Source organism: Osmerus eperlanus, chromosome 3 (genome assembly GCF_963692335.1).
Source record: "Osmerus eperlanus chromosome 3, fOsmEpe2.1, whole genome shotgun sequence".
NCBI classification, from domain to species: domain Eukaryota; kingdom Metazoa; phylum Chordata; class Actinopteri; order Osmeriformes; family Osmeridae; genus Osmerus; species Osmerus eperlanus.
In genome coordinates this window covers 5,283,171-5,299,249 of record NC_085020.1, presented here as the reverse complement: position 1 = coordinate 5,299,249, position 16,079 = coordinate 5,283,171, and the positions used below count along the sequence as shown (strand labels likewise).

At 41.9% G+C, this 16,079-nt stretch overlaps 2 protein-coding genes and 41 non-coding genes across 43 annotated transcripts in view; 2 read left to right on the top strand and 41 right to left on the bottom strand.

Annotated features, from left to right (window-relative positions):
* Positions 1 to 3,112, top strand: part of LOC134016979 (titin-like) — a 137,283-nt gene extending 134,171 nt beyond the window's left edge. The window contains exons 217-221 of the mRNA XM_062456225.1: positions 26 to 182; positions 359 to 891; positions 983 to 1,136; positions 1,334 to 1,621; positions 1,749 to 3,112. Coding sequence (XP_062312209.1) covers positions 26 to 182; positions 359 to 891; positions 983 to 1,136; positions 1,334 to 1,621; positions 1,749 to 2,044 — 1,428 coding nt within the window. The 3' untranslated portion in view covers positions 2,045 to 3,112. The remainder of the gene's footprint in view (positions 1 to 25; positions 183 to 358; positions 892 to 982; positions 1,137 to 1,333; positions 1,622 to 1,748) is intronic.
* A 534-nt stretch (positions 3,113 to 3,646) lies between these two features.
* LOC134016978 (collagen alpha-3(IX) chain-like) lies at positions 3,647 to 15,796 on the top strand. The gene is made up of 13 exons (XM_062456223.1): positions 3,647 to 3,744; positions 4,754 to 4,845; positions 4,984 to 5,078; positions 5,205 to 5,246; positions 5,335 to 5,361; positions 5,531 to 5,602; positions 5,700 to 5,765; positions 5,865 to 5,891; positions 5,974 to 6,018; positions 6,108 to 6,143; positions 6,238 to 6,318; positions 15,385 to 15,481; positions 15,648 to 15,796. The coding sequence occupies exons 2-13, from the start codon at positions 4,767 to 4,769 to the stop codon at positions 15,794 to 15,796; spliced, it is 816 nt and encodes a 271-aa protein (XP_062312207.1). The 5' UTR covers positions 3,647 to 3,744; positions 4,754 to 4,766.
* On the bottom strand, positions 7,016 to 7,087 carry trnat-cgu (transfer RNA threonine (anticodon CGU)). Its single transcript has one exon. It is a non-coding gene; the product is annotated as a tRNA-Thr (tRNA).
* Positions 7,196 to 7,267, bottom strand: trnat-cgu (transfer RNA threonine (anticodon CGU)). Its single transcript has one exon. It is a non-coding gene; the product is annotated as a tRNA-Thr (tRNA).
* trnat-cgu (transfer RNA threonine (anticodon CGU)) lies at positions 7,376 to 7,447 on the bottom strand. Its single transcript has one exon. It is a non-coding gene; the product is annotated as a tRNA-Thr (tRNA).
* trnat-cgu (transfer RNA threonine (anticodon CGU)) lies at positions 7,563 to 7,634 on the bottom strand. The gene has a single exon. It is a non-coding gene; the product is annotated as a tRNA-Thr (tRNA).
* Positions 7,750 to 7,821, bottom strand: trnat-cgu (transfer RNA threonine (anticodon CGU)). The gene has a single exon. It is a non-coding gene; the product is annotated as a tRNA-Thr (tRNA).
* Positions 7,937 to 8,008, bottom strand: trnat-cgu (transfer RNA threonine (anticodon CGU)). The gene has a single exon. It is a non-coding gene; the product is annotated as a tRNA-Thr (tRNA).
* trnat-cgu (transfer RNA threonine (anticodon CGU)) lies at positions 8,124 to 8,195 on the bottom strand. Its single transcript has one exon. It is a non-coding gene; the product is annotated as a tRNA-Thr (tRNA).
* On the bottom strand, positions 8,304 to 8,375 carry trnat-cgu (transfer RNA threonine (anticodon CGU)). Its single transcript has one exon. It is a non-coding gene; the product is annotated as a tRNA-Thr (tRNA).
* trnat-cgu (transfer RNA threonine (anticodon CGU)) lies at positions 8,491 to 8,562 on the bottom strand. The gene has a single exon. It is a non-coding gene; the product is annotated as a tRNA-Thr (tRNA).
* trnat-cgu (transfer RNA threonine (anticodon CGU)) lies at positions 8,678 to 8,749 on the bottom strand. Its single transcript has one exon. It is a non-coding gene; the product is annotated as a tRNA-Thr (tRNA).
* On the bottom strand, positions 8,865 to 8,936 carry trnat-cgu (transfer RNA threonine (anticodon CGU)). Its single transcript has one exon. It is a non-coding gene; the product is annotated as a tRNA-Thr (tRNA).
* On the bottom strand, positions 9,052 to 9,123 carry trnat-cgu (transfer RNA threonine (anticodon CGU)). Its single transcript has one exon. It is a non-coding gene; the product is annotated as a tRNA-Thr (tRNA).
* trnat-cgu (transfer RNA threonine (anticodon CGU)) lies at positions 9,239 to 9,310 on the bottom strand. Its single transcript has one exon. It is a non-coding gene; the product is annotated as a tRNA-Thr (tRNA).
* Positions 9,426 to 9,497, bottom strand: trnat-cgu (transfer RNA threonine (anticodon CGU)). The gene has a single exon. It is a non-coding gene; the product is annotated as a tRNA-Thr (tRNA).
* trnat-cgu (transfer RNA threonine (anticodon CGU)) lies at positions 9,613 to 9,684 on the bottom strand. The gene has a single exon. It is a non-coding gene; the product is annotated as a tRNA-Thr (tRNA).
* On the bottom strand, positions 9,800 to 9,871 carry trnat-cgu (transfer RNA threonine (anticodon CGU)). Its single transcript has one exon. It is a non-coding gene; the product is annotated as a tRNA-Thr (tRNA).
* Positions 9,987 to 10,058, bottom strand: trnat-cgu (transfer RNA threonine (anticodon CGU)). The gene has a single exon. It is a non-coding gene; the product is annotated as a tRNA-Thr (tRNA).
* Positions 10,174 to 10,245, bottom strand: trnat-cgu (transfer RNA threonine (anticodon CGU)). The gene has a single exon. It is a non-coding gene; the product is annotated as a tRNA-Thr (tRNA).
* Positions 10,361 to 10,432, bottom strand: trnat-cgu (transfer RNA threonine (anticodon CGU)). The gene has a single exon. It is a non-coding gene; the product is annotated as a tRNA-Thr (tRNA).
* trnat-cgu (transfer RNA threonine (anticodon CGU)) lies at positions 10,548 to 10,619 on the bottom strand. The gene has a single exon. It is a non-coding gene; the product is annotated as a tRNA-Thr (tRNA).
* On the bottom strand, positions 10,735 to 10,806 carry trnat-cgu (transfer RNA threonine (anticodon CGU)). The gene has a single exon. It is a non-coding gene; the product is annotated as a tRNA-Thr (tRNA).
* trnat-cgu (transfer RNA threonine (anticodon CGU)) lies at positions 10,922 to 10,993 on the bottom strand. The gene has a single exon. It is a non-coding gene; the product is annotated as a tRNA-Thr (tRNA).
* trnat-cgu (transfer RNA threonine (anticodon CGU)) lies at positions 11,109 to 11,180 on the bottom strand. The gene has a single exon. It is a non-coding gene; the product is annotated as a tRNA-Thr (tRNA).
* trnat-cgu (transfer RNA threonine (anticodon CGU)) lies at positions 11,296 to 11,367 on the bottom strand. Its single transcript has one exon. It is a non-coding gene; the product is annotated as a tRNA-Thr (tRNA).
* Positions 11,483 to 11,554, bottom strand: trnat-cgu (transfer RNA threonine (anticodon CGU)). Its single transcript has one exon. It is a non-coding gene; the product is annotated as a tRNA-Thr (tRNA).
* Positions 11,670 to 11,741, bottom strand: trnat-cgu (transfer RNA threonine (anticodon CGU)). Its single transcript has one exon. It is a non-coding gene; the product is annotated as a tRNA-Thr (tRNA).
* On the bottom strand, positions 12,037 to 12,108 carry trnat-cgu (transfer RNA threonine (anticodon CGU)). Its single transcript has one exon. It is a non-coding gene; the product is annotated as a tRNA-Thr (tRNA).
* On the bottom strand, positions 12,224 to 12,295 carry trnat-cgu (transfer RNA threonine (anticodon CGU)). The gene has a single exon. It is a non-coding gene; the product is annotated as a tRNA-Thr (tRNA).
* On the bottom strand, positions 12,411 to 12,482 carry trnat-cgu (transfer RNA threonine (anticodon CGU)). Its single transcript has one exon. It is a non-coding gene; the product is annotated as a tRNA-Thr (tRNA).
* Positions 12,591 to 12,662, bottom strand: trnat-cgu (transfer RNA threonine (anticodon CGU)). The gene has a single exon. It is a non-coding gene; the product is annotated as a tRNA-Thr (tRNA).
* On the bottom strand, positions 12,778 to 12,849 carry trnat-cgu (transfer RNA threonine (anticodon CGU)). The gene has a single exon. It is a non-coding gene; the product is annotated as a tRNA-Thr (tRNA).
* Positions 12,965 to 13,035, bottom strand: trnat-cgu (transfer RNA threonine (anticodon CGU)). Its single transcript has one exon. It is a non-coding gene; the product is annotated as a tRNA-Thr (tRNA).
* Positions 13,151 to 13,222, bottom strand: trnat-cgu (transfer RNA threonine (anticodon CGU)). Its single transcript has one exon. It is a non-coding gene; the product is annotated as a tRNA-Thr (tRNA).
* trnat-cgu (transfer RNA threonine (anticodon CGU)) lies at positions 13,525 to 13,596 on the bottom strand. Its single transcript has one exon. It is a non-coding gene; the product is annotated as a tRNA-Thr (tRNA).
* Positions 13,712 to 13,783, bottom strand: trnat-cgu (transfer RNA threonine (anticodon CGU)). Its single transcript has one exon. It is a non-coding gene; the product is annotated as a tRNA-Thr (tRNA).
* Positions 13,899 to 13,970, bottom strand: trnat-cgu (transfer RNA threonine (anticodon CGU)). The gene has a single exon. It is a non-coding gene; the product is annotated as a tRNA-Thr (tRNA).
* trnat-cgu (transfer RNA threonine (anticodon CGU)) lies at positions 14,086 to 14,157 on the bottom strand. The gene has a single exon. It is a non-coding gene; the product is annotated as a tRNA-Thr (tRNA).
* Positions 14,273 to 14,344, bottom strand: trnat-ugu (transfer RNA threonine (anticodon UGU)). The gene has a single exon. It is a non-coding gene; the product is annotated as a tRNA-Thr (tRNA).
* trnat-cgu (transfer RNA threonine (anticodon CGU)) lies at positions 14,460 to 14,531 on the bottom strand. The gene has a single exon. It is a non-coding gene; the product is annotated as a tRNA-Thr (tRNA).
* trnat-cgu (transfer RNA threonine (anticodon CGU)) lies at positions 14,827 to 14,898 on the bottom strand. The gene has a single exon. It is a non-coding gene; the product is annotated as a tRNA-Thr (tRNA).
* trnat-cgu (transfer RNA threonine (anticodon CGU)) lies at positions 15,007 to 15,078 on the bottom strand. Its single transcript has one exon. It is a non-coding gene; the product is annotated as a tRNA-Thr (tRNA).
* Positions 15,797 to 16,079: the final 283 nt, after the last annotated feature.

Here is a 16,079-nt window from a genome sequence, read left to right as displayed (position 1 = left end):
TCCTTTGTTCTTTCCTTATTTGTAGACTCTCTCAGAGGGTGGGAAATATGAAATCTTTGAGGAGCAAGGCTCAGCATATCTTGAGATATATGAATCTGAGGTCTCTGACAGTGGTGTTTATAATTGCACGGTCACCAACAGTGCTGGATCTGTATCCACATCCTGCACCGTCACTGTTCAAGGTAAAATTATTTACTATAAATCATTTGTTCAAATGTTTTTCATTTATGTATAATAATGTATTATCTACTGATATAAAATTACTTTATCCTTCAATTATAAATGTATCATATAATAATTTACTCTAACACTGTACACAGGACATTATATCTTAACCATGCATTTGTTTTTATTTTAGCCTCTGCTAAAACCACAGCACTTGCAGAGAAATCTCAAGAAATATCCAGCTCTACCTATCACGCAAAAACAGAAATCTGTGAGGAAATAATGGAAAAGGAAATGGTTTATGAGGAAATCCAGTCTTACACCGAAGTAAAGGCTTCCCACACCCAGATGTCAATGACAGCGGGCCAATCTCTCACACTAAGAGCTAATATCCCTGCAGCATCAGACATCAGATGGATCCTGAATGGAGTTGAACTGGCCAACTCAGACCAGTACAGGTATGGTGTGTCTGGAAATGACCACACTTTGGCTATCAAGGAGGTCAGTCAACAGGAAGAAGGGGTTATTACATGTGAGGCTAAGACAGAGCACGGCCTGGTCAAATGCCAGTTTGACACCACCATTAGTGCCAACATCTCAGATGCCCCCTCATTCCTGGTGCAACCCAGATCCCAGAACATCAATGAGGGGCAAAGTGTAAAATTCACATGTGAGATTGCCGGAGAGCCTGCCCCTGAAGTGGAGTGGCTTAAGGACAACATCATAGTAAGCACACAAACATTTATGTAAAAAAAATCTGTACCCATTGTTGAAATATAACAAGAGTAACTAAGAGAAGTCTTCACTCTCTTTACAGATATCTATGGCATCAAACATGCAAATAAGCCGCTCTAAAAATGTGTATGTACTGGAGATATCTGAGACCACAGTTGCAGACAGTGGCAAATACACAATAAAAGCCAAGAATCAATATGGACAATGTTCTGCAACAGCATCTTTAAACATCATCGGTAAGTTTTAGTTGATTTATCCATCTTATACACAACAGGCTTGCAAAGCTTTCTGGAGTTTGTCTCAATGTAAATTATGTGTTGTTACTAATAACTGCTTTGAACATATGTTTAAACTAATATGTGTGTATGTATAAAAGCATACACAGAATTTTGTCCTAAGTTCGTCATGTGACTTTTATTTGATATTCTCACAGCTCTTGTAGAAGAACCAGCACAAATGCTTGTTATGGAACAAAGTGCTGCTGCTACCAGCTTGCATACTGCTTTCTCAGCCTCTTCAGTTCACATGGCATCCATGCAGACTGCCTTCTCCAGCAGCTCCAGTTCTGCTGAGGTTACACTTGAGAGCATGTCCATTGCTAGCATGTCCACCATGGCAGCTGAGTCAATCGTAAAAATGAGCTCCAGCAGTGTAATGGAAATGTCCAGTCACTCAAATATAGAGGCCTCCTCAGTGAGAGCCATCTCCCAGGGGTTTAAAGGTGAGATTCTACTGCTACCTCTGCTACAAGTCTGACTAGATATACAAAGTGTATTATCCTTATTGTTCAACTAAATGTTTTTTGGTGTGTCTTTGAAAGTACATTATATTCTTTGGTTTCCTAACAGGTGCACCACCAAAGATCGAGGCCCTTCCAGAGGATATCAGTGTTGAAACAGGCAAGTTCCTGACTGTGGCCTGTGCCTTCTCTGGCGACCCAACGGCCATTGAGTGGCTTCATTCTGGCAAGACCCTTCCCTGTGAGGAGGAGAGCAATAGGTTCCTCATCGAGACTACTGGGGACCTCACCACACTCATGATCACTGGCGTGAAAGAGGATGATGCTGGGGCGTACACCCTCAAACTGTCCAATGAGCTTGGATCTGACACTGCAACTGTTAATGTTCACATTCGATCCATGTAAAAAAGAAAAAAGCAACAACTAATATAAATTTATATCCCTATTTCCCTCATCCAGTACATTTTTATTTATTGAATTAGCAAAAAATCATCTTTACTTGATAAAGACTTGGATTTCTGTTCTTGTAAATATCAACTATTTTTATACCAAACTTGACATTAATTTATGCCAAACTAGACTAAAGTCTAAAGTTGTTATAAAATGTGCCATATTGGATAATTATGACTTAGGATTTTTGAACCACTTTTCTGTGACATGTACATAATGTATATAGCCGAATTTAACGGTTATGGAAAATGTATGAATTGTTATTTATGACAATATTAACTGAAACAAATGGAACTAAATGTTTAACAGGAGAAAGATTCACATGAAACGAATACCCTGAAAAACCTGAAACTAAACTCTGTGCCTCAACAATAAGTTGAAGTCTTAAGATTGCCTCAACAGGTAGAGAGGCTCCCTGTTGAAGTTCACAAAATCAGAGAGACAATGTTATTATGCACCGTACATCTGTGCGTGCAATATTACAATACTCCTATGAATTGTAACATGACCATAAGACCCTGAGTGCTGTTTGCATATTACCCTCATGGAAGCAGCATAAACTGGTCTTGTGTTCTGACTGACTATGTCATACCACCATTTTAATGACATGCTCAATGTGCGAGCGGCCTGCACTTTGAGCTCTATATAATTTTATGTGCACTGTTTCTGGCAACGGATAGTTGAATTGTTTTTTTCAAATTTAACATCTCCTGGCCATTAAAATAAAAGTCAATTCAAGTTCTTCTTTGCAGAAGCAGTGCCATCTCTTGGAGGATTGCTAGGTAATATTTTGTGTGTTTGAGTGTGTTTTAGTTTTAGAATTTCACCTTGTCAATAGTCAGGGTAACCATCAAGTGAATGTACCACAGTGACTCCATCTCCTGTGAAAAAGAAGCAAATGCATTAATGTTATACCCTGCACTTTGATTTAATTGATCTATTATGTAGAATTACCAGTGTATTCATCCTCCTTGAGTTTTATGCATTACTGATTTAATAAAGCATGATTTCAGCACAACAAAACTTTGCCTTTTTATTTACCTCCAGCTAATATTTAAGCCTACAACTCATGCATACAATTAAATGAAAACTGATATTAATTAACGGGGTTTGGTAGGGTTAACAATCTATCACAATCTATTTCATATAATCTCATATAGAATGGTAGTGTGGAAATGTAAAGCACATAAATGGAATTTATTCATGATATTAACATAGTATGAAGTCGCTGATAAATGTACACAATACACATGTACTAAATTAATAACTATTCAGATACGTGTATTATTAACACACGCTTAACTCCATAGCACAATACATAGCAAACAGTGGTCATGGTAGCCTATGTAATGGGTATCTATGGAGTTAAATTAGGATAGAGATTTTAAAATATTCTTTTGATCGTGTGAAACAAAACTCTCTTTGTACCTTGTGCTATTTACGATACAGTATTTTATTCATCTAGCGCAACAGCCAAGCTCTCTGATACACTGCAATGCCAAATTCTTTAATTAGTTAGCGAGTGCCAGAGCTGCAGTCAAATCCTTATTACAGTAAGTGGAATCTGTGTGCAAGCTTGCATTTTGGGACCCACTTGTCTCCTGAAAGATCACCAGAAAAAAATCCACAGCACGCAGACGACTGGTCCGCAATAGGTAAGATCTGCCGTGAGGATTTTTCCAATTGAATATGAATAACAATACATTACTGAAGTAGGCTATCTATCCTACCTTACGTCTTTCACCAAGTCTTCACTTTACCCGTAGCTAAATTGCTTTGCTGATGATTTGCCCTCTTCTGACTAAACTAAGCAGTCATTCACGTGTCTAGCAATGCTATGATTATATTTATCACTGCACGCAAGTAACAATACAACATACATGCATGTCTGATTGGGAAACGTTTAAAAGCCAATAACCACGGTCAATCAAATTAATTGTTAAATCAACCAGACTTTACGAGTCAATAGAGCGGGGATGGTGACGAACAAAGATGAGATCGAAATGTATAATTGCATTTGTTGCAAATTTATGTTTGCCTATTTAGGTGACGATGTTAAATCTACATAGGCTATTTTAGCCAGGTGAAGTTAGTTTCATATTCGACATTCAACATTCGTCTCACATTCGGGAAACGCTAGTTTGCAGCGCCGCATTAGGGACCGTGTTTAAACTATACCCATACAATTTTGAAAAATGATTACATTTACAATGTTTGTATGAATATAAAGCCTCAAACGGACACCAGAGTATTCTAAAAATGTCTGGTATATTTCCACAGCCTTTACTTCTTCAATTACGTTTCAAACAAAATGATAGAAAATCGCTCATCTATGCAAATAGTGTAATCCTCGCAAATCTTAATAACTTTTTCAAAATTGTGTAAAAAAATCTCAAATATACACCAGAATATTCTAATAAAGTCTGGCCTACTTCCACACCCTTTACATTTTCATTTAACCTTCAGACAGAATGATAGAAAATTGCTCATCTCTGAAAAGAACCAGATTATTCTAATAATCTATTTTAGCTATTTTAAATGTCCTGGTTGCAAACGCTTATTGCGGATGAGTAACACAAATGCATCATTGAAAGGAATTAAGTTCTAAATACAGCTGGGCCTGGAAAGGCTACAAAGTTGATCTTTTTTTCTTATTCTCCACAGATTTGGAGACAAAATGTCAAACAAATGTGTCATTATAATTCATATCCTGGGTTGGATTGTCATAGATGCACACAAAATCACTGTAACATCGGGTATTAGTTTTTTCTAATATAATATTATAATATTCACATATTTCATTAAAAGTACAAATATTTAAAATTACTTTAATCAATGACTGGAGCGTCAGTCAGGATATGATGAACCACACACTAACTCAATGTGCATTTCAGGTATGAGACGTATATGGTCAGTTCCATGCAGGACCTTCTTACCTCCTCCTCCACCTCCTCCTTTTCCTCCATCAACGCAAAAATCTATGCTCATGGTAAAGCGTTAATATTCTAATTTTCCAATTGTTAACGAAAACATACATAAAAGTACATATTGTCCATAATTTTATTTAGAAATATGTTTAACTTCATGCATATTCATATATATATACATATTTCAGGTTGATATAACTGAACACATTATAGGGAAAAAAGGTGAAAAGGTATGCCTTTATTATATGGGAGGTTTTATTATCAGTTTTATGGTAATGAAAGCCGTATATTACAGTTTATTACTGGTTTTATTTAAAGGGATGCAGAGGACCCAATGGACGTAAGGTAAGACAAAGTATATGAGATTGAAGTAAAGGACTTATATTCTGTTTAGGTGGAACTGGAAATATGTACTCATTGTCACCAAGTGATTCATATGACTTGTCAAAAAGCATCTGTTTGTAAACGAGGCATCAGCTTCAAGTTGTGTATGTCATATGGTTCTGTACCCCAGGGACAGCCAGGTTCCATTGGTCAAGAGGGGAAACCAGGGATGTCTGGAATAATGGGTCCCTTAGGCGAACAGGTTGGTCCGAGGACCATGAGGTTAACATAATATAACATAAAATGTTAATTTCATCATTAACATTAACATTGTACCTTGATAATCTTTATTTTTCCAGGGAGAAAAGGGGGACAGAGGCTGGCGAGGCTTGTTTGGTGACATGGGAACACCAGGAGTACATGGGGTGAATCAATACATTACTACAAATGTCAACTACATATACAACAAAAAACATGTTGATCTCAGATGTATTCTTCTTTAACAGTGAATACTTCGGTTTCAGGGTCGTCCCGGACGCAGTGGATCCAAAGTAAGCTTTACCTGTATCCATCCAAATGATCTGTAATATTGATGAAAAAGAGTTCTTAATTTTTCAATTGTGATGCCAAAAGGGTGAAAATGGATTGAAAGGAGTCCAAGGATCTTCGGGAGAAAATGTGAGCAATTTGTTTGTTTTCCAACTTATTTTTGATGATGACATTAAGTAATTCCTTGTTCCATCAACATACCAAATGTGTGTTCATAGGGATACCCTGGAAGTGGTGGTATCCCTGGGCTAAAGGTAATTGGCTGACACGGTAGATTTAAGGAAACGTTTTGCCCAACTTCAGCCAATGTTTTCCTGTAATGTTTATTTCTATTCATATGCATTGAAGGGGGATCCAGGGCTGAAAAGAATGAAAGGCTTGCGGGGACCGGATGGACAAAGGGGAGTCCCTGGACAGAGAGGGACTATGGTAAACTAATCATCAATTGTATGAATGTACTTTATATATTTACTGTAAAAAAATATAAATATCTAAATTCAACATAAAAAATGTGCTCTCTGTTTTACAGAGGGCGGAACTGTTAACACAACCCATATTTAAACTTTTGTATATTGCAATATAAACTTTTAAAGCTAAGGCACATATGGGTATTGAAACCATGATCTTCAGTTTATGAGCCCACCATTACCTGTCATCAACCAAAAAAGTAATCCCTATTTAAGGAAACCCTGTGTTTTTGCAATTATATTAACAATAGGAACTATGACACAACAGCACAGATGGGGATTGAACCCATGATCTTCGGTTGTCAAGACCAACACCTTGCCACTTGGCCACCATGCCCTGCGGTATATTGGGAAATTTTGATTTTTCTTGCATGGACACCCATAACAATTGATGATTTTTGTTAAATCAGAACTATTCACAAGAGACTTGAATTTAAGTTTTTTGTTTCAACAATTGACAAGTACTGATCAAAGGCATGTATGAGGGTTGAACCAATGATCTTCGGTTTACGTGACCGACGCCTTGCCACTAGCCCATCATGCCCTGCATCTCTATCAGAAATGTAGATTTTTCTCGCAGGGAAACCTTTTTCAACAGATTATGCAGAGCTACTCACAAAACCAACAGGTGGTTTTAGCAATTGACAACTACAAAACAAAGGCACAGATGGGGGTTTAACCCATGATCTTCGGTTTACGAGACCGACACCTTGCCACTTGGCCACCATGCCCTGCAGCTCTATCAGAAATGTGGATTTTTCTCGCAGGAAAACCCTTTTCAACAGATGACACAGAGCTAAACCAACCGGGTGTTTCAGCAATTGACAACTAAGAATGAAAGGCACGGATGGGGATTGAACCCATGATCTTCGGTTTACGAGACCGACGCCTTGCCACTTGGCCACCATGCCCTGCAGCCCTCTCGGAAATGTGGATTTTTCTCGCAGGAAAACCCTTTTCAACAGATGACACAGAGCTAAACCAACCGGGTGTTTCAGCAATTGACAACTAAGAATGAAAGGCACGGATGTGGATTGAACCCATGATCTTCGGTTTACGAGACCGACGCCTTGCCACTTGGCCACCATGCCCTCCAGCTCTATCAGAAATTTTGATTTTTCTCGCAGGAAAACCCTTTTCAACAGATGACACAGAGCTACACACAAAACCAAGCAGTTGTTTCAGCATTTGACAGCAAAGAATTAAAGGCACGGATGGGGGTTGAACCCATGATCTTCGATTTACGAGACCGACGCCTTGCCACTTGGCCACCATGCCCTGCAGCTATATCAGAAATGTGGCTTTTTCTCGCAGGAAAACCCTTTTCAACAGATGACACAGAGCTAATCACAAAACCAACACATGGTTTAAGCAATTGAAATCTACGAAACAAAGGCACGGATGGGGGTTGAACCCATGATCTTCGGTTTACGAGACCGACGCCTTGCCACTTGGCCACCATGCCCTGCAGCTCTATCAGAAATGTCGATTTTTCTCGCAGGAAAACCCTTTTCAACAGATGACACAGAGCTACACACAAAACCAAGCAGTTGTTTCAGCATTTGACAGCAAAGAATTAAAGGCACGGATGGGGATTGAACCCATGATCTTCGGTTTACGAGACCGACGCCTTGCCACTTGGCCACCATGCCCTGCAGCTCTATCAGAAATGTGGATTTTTCTTGCAGGAAAACCCTTTTCAACAGATGACACAGAGCTAATCACAAAACCAACAAGTGGTTTTAGCAATTGACAACTACGAAACCAAGGCACGGATGGGGGTTGAACCCATGATCTTCGGTTTACGTGACCGACGCCTTACCACTTGGCCACCATGCCCTGCAGCTCTATCAGAAATGTGGATTTTTCTCGCAGGAAAACCCTTTTCAACAGATGACACAGAGCTAAACCAACCAGGTGTTTCAGCAATTGACAACTAAGAATGAAAGGCACGGATGGGGATTGAACCCATGATCTTCGGTTTACGAGACCGACGCCTTGCCACTTGGCCACCATGCCCTGCATCTCTATCAGAAATTTAGATTTTTCTCGCAGGAAAACCCTTTTCAACAGATGACACAGAGCTACACAGAAAACCAAGCAGTTGTTTCAGCATTTGACAGCAAAGAATTAAAGGCACGGATGGGGGTTGAACCCATGATCTTCGATTTACGAGACCGACGCCTTGCCACTTGGCCACCATGCCCTGCAGCTATATCAGAAATGTGGCTTTTTCTCGCAGGAAAACCCTTTTCAACAGATGACACAGAGCTAATCACAAAACCAACACATGGTTTAAGCAATTGAAATCTACGAAACAAAGGCACGGATGGGGGTTGAACCCATGATCTTCGGTTTACGAGACCGAGGCCTTGCCACTTGGCCACCATGCCCTGCAGCTCTATCAGAAATTTAGATTTTTCTTGCAGGAAAACCCTTTTCAACAGATGACACATAGCTACACACAAAACCAAGCAGTTGTTTCAGCATTTGACAGCAAAGAATAAAAGGCACAGATGGGGGTTGAACCCATGATCTTCGGTTTACGAGACCGACGCCTTGCCACTTGGCCACCATGCCCTGCAGCTCTATCAGAAATGTCGATTTTTCTCGCAGGAAAACCCTTTTCAACAGATGACACAGAGCTAATCACAAAACCAACACATGGTTTAAGCAATTGAAATCTACGAAACAAAGGCACGGATGGGGGTTGAACCCATGATCTTCGGTTTACGAGACCGACGCCTTGCCACTTGGCCACCATGCCCTGCAGCTCTATCAGAAATTTAGATTTTTCTTGCAGGAAAACCCTTTTCAACAGATGACACATAGCTACACACAAAACCAAGCAGTTGTTTCAGCATTTGACAGCAAAGAATAAAAGGCACAGATGGGGGTTGAACCCATGATCTTCGGTTTACGAGACCGACGCCTTGCCACTTGGCCACCATGCCCTGCAGCTCTATCAGAAATGTCGATTTTTCTCGCAGGAAAACCCTTTTCAACAGATGACACAGAGCTAATCACAAAACCAACACATGGTTTAAGCAATTGAAATCTACGAAACAAAGGCACGGATGGGGGTTGAACCCATGATCTTCGGTTTACGAGACCGACGCCTTGCCACTTGGCCACCATGCCCTGCAGCTCTATCAGAAATGTCGATTTTTCTCGCAGGAAAACCCTTTTCAACAGATGACACAGAGCTAATCACAAAACCAACACATGGTTTAAGCAATTGAAATCTACGAAACAAAGGCACGGATGGGGGTTGAACCCATGATCTTCGGTTTACGAGACCGACGCCTTGCCACTTGGCCACCATGCCCTGCAGCTCTATCAGAAATTTAGATTTTTCTTGCAGGAAAACCCTTTTCAACAGATGACACAGAGCTACACACAAAACCAAGCAGTTGTTTCAGCATTTGACAGCAAAGAATTAAAGGCACAGATGGGGGTTGAACCCATGATCTTCGGTTTACGAGACCGACGCCTTGCCACTTGGCCACCATGCCCTGCAGCTCTATCAGAAATTTAGATTTTTCTCGCAGGAAAACCCTTTTCAACAGATGACACAGAGCTAATCACAAAACCAACACATGGTTTAAGCAATTGAAATCTACGAAACAAAGGCACGGATGGGGGTTGAACCCATGATCTTCGGTTTACGAGACCGACGCCTTGCCACTTGGCCACCATGCCCTGCAGCTCTATCAGAAATTTAGATTTTTCTTGCAGGAAAACCCTTTTCAACAGATGACACATAGCTACACACAAAACCAAGCAGTTGTTTCAGCATTTGACAGCAAAGAATAAAAGGCACAGATGGGGGTTGAACCCATGATCTTCGGTTTACGAGACCGACGCCTTGCCACTTGGCCACCATGCCCTGCAGCTCTATCAGAAATGTGGATTTTTCTCGCAGGAAAACCCTTTTCAACAGATGACACAGAGCTAATCACAAAACCAACACATGGTTTAAGCAATTGAAATCTACGAAACAAAGGCACGGATGGGGGTTGAACCCATGATCTTCGGTTTACGAGACCGACGCCTTGCCACTTGGCCACCATGCCCTGCAGCTCTATCAGAAATTTAGATTTTTCTTGCAGGAAAACCCTTTTCAACAGATGACACATAGCTACACACAAAACCAAGCAGTTGTTTCAGCATTTGACAGCAAAGAATAAAAGGCACAGATGGGGGTTGAACCCATGATCTTCGGTTTACGAGACCGACGCCTTGCCACTTGGCCACCATGCCCTGCAGCTCTATCAGAAATGTCGATTTTTCTCGCAGGAAAACCCTTTTCAACAGATGACACAGAGCTAATCACAAAACCAACACATGGTTTAAGCAATTGAAATCTACGAAACAAAGGCACGGATGGGGGTTGAACCCATGATCTTCGGTTTACGAGACCGACGCCTTGCCACTTGGCCACCATGCCCTGCAGCTCTATCAGAAATGTCGATTTTTCTCGCAGGAAAACCCTTTTCAACAGATGACACAGAGCTAATCACAAAACCAACACATGGTTTAAGCAATTGAAATCTACGAAACAAAGGCACGGATGGGGGTTGAACCCATGATCTTCGGTTTACGAGACCGACGCCTTGCCACTTGGCCACCATGCCCTGCAGCTCTATCAGAAATTTAGATTTTTCTTGCAGGAAAACCCTTTTCAACAGATGACACAGAGCTACACACAAAACCAAGCAGTTGTTTCAGCATTTGACAGCAAAGAATTAAAGGCACAGATGGGGGTTGAACCCATGATCTTCGGTTTACGAGACCGACGCCTTGCCACTTGGCCACCATGCCCTGCAGCTCTATCAGAAATTTAGATTTTTCTCGCAGGAAAACCCTTTTCAACAGATGACACAGAGCTAATCACAAAACCAACACATGGTTTAAGCAATTGAAATCTACGAAACAAAGGCACGGATGGGGGTTGAACCCATGATCTTCGGTTTACGAGACCGATGCCTTGCCACTTGGCCACCATGCCCTGCAACTCTATCAGAAATTTAGATTTTCCTTGCAGGAAAACCCTTTTCAACAGATGACACAGAGCTACACACAAAACCAAGCAGTTGTTTCAGCATTTGACAGCAAAGAATTAAAGGCACAGATGGGGGTTGAACCCATGATCTTCGGTTTACGAGACCGACGCCTTGCCACTTGGCCACCATGCCCTGCAGCTCTATCAGAAATTCAGATTTTTCTTGCAGGAAAACCCTTTTCAACAGATGACACAGAGCTACACACAAAACCAAGCAGTTGTTTCAGCATTTGACAGCAAAGAATTAAAGGCACAGATGGGGGTTGAACCCATGATCTTCGGTTTACGAGACCGACGCCTTGCCACTTGGCCACCATGCCCTGCAGCTCTATCAGAAATGTGGATTTTTCTCGCAGGAAAACCCTTTTCAACAAACGACACAGAGCTAATCACAAAACCAACACATGGTTTAAGCAATTGAAATCTACGAAACAAAGGCACGGGTGGGGGTTGAACCCATGATCTTCGGTTTACGTGACCGACGCCTTGCCTCTTGGCCACCATGCCCTGCAGCTATATCAGAAATGTGGATTTTTCTCGCAGGAAAACCCTTTTCAACAGATGACACAGAGCTAAACCAACCGGGTGTTTCAGCAATAGACAACTAAGAATGAAAGGCACGGATGGGGATTGAACCCATGATCTTCGGTTTACGAGACCGACGCCTTGCCACTTGGCCACCATGCCCTGCAGCTCTATCAGAAATGTCGATTTTTCTCGCAGGAAAACCCTTTTCAACAGATGAGACAGAGCTAATCACAAAACCAACACATGGTTTAAGCAATTGAAATCTACGAAACAAAGGCACGGATGGGGGTTGAACCCATGATCTTCGGTTTACGAGACCGACGCCTTGCCACTTGGCCACCATGCCCTGCAACTCTATCAGAAATTTAGATTTTCCTTGCAGGAAAACCCTTTTCAACAGATGACACAGAGCTACACACAAAACCAAGCAGTTGTTTCAGCATTTGACAGCAAAGAATTAAAGGCACAGATGGGGGTTGAACCCATGATCTTCGGTTTACGTGACCGACGCCTTGCCACTTGGCCACCATGCCCTGCAGCTCTATCAGAAATGTGGATTTTTCTCGCAGGAAAACCCTTTTCAACAGATGACACAGAGCTAAACCAACCGGGTGTTTCAGCAATTGACAACTAAGAATGAAAGGCACGGATGGGGATTGAACCCATGATCTTCGGTTTACGAGACCGACGCCTTGCCACTTGGCCACCATGCCCTGCATCTCTATCAGAAATTTAGATTTTTCTCGCAGGAAAACCCTTTTCAACAGATGACACAGAGCTAATCACAAAACCAACACATGGTTTAAGCAATTGAAATCTACGAAACAAAGGCACGGATGGGGGTTGAACCCATGATCTTCGGTTTACGAGACCGACGCCTTGCCACTTGGCCACCATGCCCTGCAGCTCTATCAGAAATGTCGATTTTTCTAGCAGGAAAACCCTTTTCAACAGATGACACAGAGCTAATCACAAAACCAACACATGGTTTAAGCAATTGAAATCTACGAAACAAAGGCACGGATGGGGTTGAACCCATGATCTTCGGTTTACGAGACCGATGCCTTGCCACTTGGCCACCATGCCCTGCAACTCTATCAGAAATTTAGATTTTCCTTGCAGGAAAACCCTTTTCAACAGATGACACAGAGCTACACACAAAACCAAGCAGTTGTTTCAGCATTTGACAGCAAAGAATTAAAGGCACAGATGGGGGTTGAACCCATGATCTTCGGTTTACGAGACCGACGCCTTGCCACTTGGCCACCATGCCCTGCAGCTCTATCAGAAATGTGGATTTTTCTCGCAGGAAAACCCTTTTCAACGAACGACACAGAGCTAATCACAAAACCAACACATGGTTTAAGCAATTGAAATCTACGAAACAAAGGCACGGATGGGGGTTGAACCCATGATCTTCTGTTTACGTGACCGACGCCTTGCCTCTTGCCCACCATGCCCTGCAGCTCTATCAGAAATGTGGATTTTTCTCGCAGGAAAACCCTTTTCAACAGATGACACAGAGCTAATCACAAAACCAACACATGGTTTAAGCAATTGAAATCTACGAAACAAAGGCACGGATGGGGGTTGAACCCATGATCTTCGGTTTACGAGACCGACGCCTTGCCACTTGGCCACCATGCCCTGCAGCTCTATCAGAAATGTCGATTTTTCTCGCAGGAAAACCCTTTTCAACAGATGACACAGAGCTAATCACAAAACCAACACATGGTTTAAGCAATTGAAATCTACGAAACAAAGGCACGGATGGGGGTTGAACCCATGATCTTCGGTTTACGAGACCGACGCCTTGCCACTTGGCCACCATGCCCTGCAGCTCTATCAGAAATTTAGATTTTTCTTGCAGGAAAACCCTTTTCAACAGATGACACAGAGCTACACACAAAACCAAGCAGTTGTTTCAGCATTTGACAGCAAAGAATTAAAGGCACAGATGGGGGTTGAACCCATAATCTTCGGTTTACGAGACCGACGCCTTGCCACTTGGCCACCATGCCCTGCAGCTCTATAAGAAATTTAGATTTTTCTCGCAGGAAAACCCTTTTCAACAGATGACACAGAGCTAATCACAAAACCAACACATGGTTTAAGCAATTGAAATCTACGAAACAAAGGCACGGATGGGGGTTGAACCCATGATCTTCGGTTTACGAGACCGACGCCTTGCCACTTGGCCACCATGCCCTGCAGCTCTATCAGAAATGTCGATTTTTCTAGCAGGAAAACCCTTTTCAACAGATGACACAGAGCTAATCACAAAACCAACACATGGTTTAAGCAATTGAAATCTACGAAACAAAGGCACGGATGGGGGTTGAACCCATGATCTTCGGTTTACAAGACCGATGCCTTGCCACTTGGCCACCATGCCCTGCAACTCTATCAGAAATTTAGATTTTCCTTGCAGGAAAACCCTTTTCAACAGATGACACAGAGCTACACACAAAACCAAGCAGTTGTTTCAGCATTTGACAGCAAAGAATTAAAGGCACAGATGGGGGTTGAACCCATGATCTTCGGTTTACGAGACCGACGCCTTGCCACTTGGCCACCATGCCCTGCAGCTCTATCAGAAATGTGGATTTTTCTCGCAGGAAAACCCTTTTCAACGAACGACACAGAGCTAATCACAAAACCAACACATGGTTTAAGCAATTGAAATCTACGAAACAAAGGCACGGATGGGGGTTGAACCCATGATCTTCGGTTTACGTGACCGACGCCTTGCTTCTTGCCCACCATGCCCTGCAGCTCTATCAGAAATGTGGATTTTTCTCGCAGGAAAACCCTTTTCAACAGATGACACAGAGCTAAACCTACCGGGTGTTTCAGCAATAGACAACTAAGAATGAAAGGCACGGATGGGGATTGAACCCATGATCTTCGGTTTACGAGACCGACGCCTTGCCACTTGGCCACCATGCCCTGCAGCTATATCAGAAATGTGGCTTTTTCTCGCAGGAAAACCCTTTTCAACAGATGACACAGAGCTAAACCAACCGGGTGTTTCAGCAATTGACAACTAAGAATGAAAGGCACGGATGGGGATTGAACCCATGATCTTCGGTTTACGAGGCCGACGGCTTGCCACTTGGCCACCATGCCCTGCAGCTCTAACAGAAATGTGGATTTTTCTCGCAGGAAAACCCTTTTCAACAGATTATGCAGAGCTACTCACAAAACCAACAAGTGGTTTTAACAGACGAGACCGACGCCTTGCCACTTTTCTCGCAGGAAAACCTTGTTCAACAGATGAGGTTTTTGACCTTTGGTGTACAAGAGACTGATGCTTTGCTACTTGGACCTTTGTTCTACAGACCACTTGGCTGCTCTCTGTAAAAGTGTTAAGAAAAAAACACATCCACCAAACTATAGAAACTTTTAATCGTACGATTTCAAATGTGTTGTCAGGGAACAAAGGGTTATCGCGGTCCACCAGGGCCTCAAGGATTCATGGGGACAATGGGACTGCCAGGGTCTACTGGGTCACCAGGTGCACCAGGACAAGGTTAGGTGCTTACCCCAAAAATGTTTTAAATATTATCCTTACTTGGACCATAATGCTTTTTATTCTGTATTATGTCGCTGTTTGTTGCTGTAACATTTATTTTTAAGCAAAATAATCATGTTAATCGAGGCAATATAGGCAATTGGTTGTTTCTGTCTTCCTTTAGTGTATGCAATTCCAGGAATTAGAGGAGCGAGGGGTGAAAGTGGTCCTGAAGGCCATTGTAATTGTTCATTACCTAAACAACTACCCAAACGCAAATATAAGAAGGTTTCACTTGTAAGTATGAGAGTAATGTCACAATACATTTCCTAACAACTTATCAAATCGAGAGTTTAGTTATAGGAACCATTATTATATGAATTGAAAGAAAATTATGTTTACTTTACCCATTTCCCCACAGATATACGTTGTGAATAGTGAACATGAGATGTTGGAGTTTGAAAATGAGAATGTTATGGTTCTGAGGAAGGACACAGGCATGCTGTTCTTCTACTCAGCACCAGAGTGGATCAATGTTTTGGCTCAGGTAATGGTTGCTATTAAAATACTGTCACAAACTCTTGTACAGTGCCCACTCTTTGTTAGAAAAGAAAAC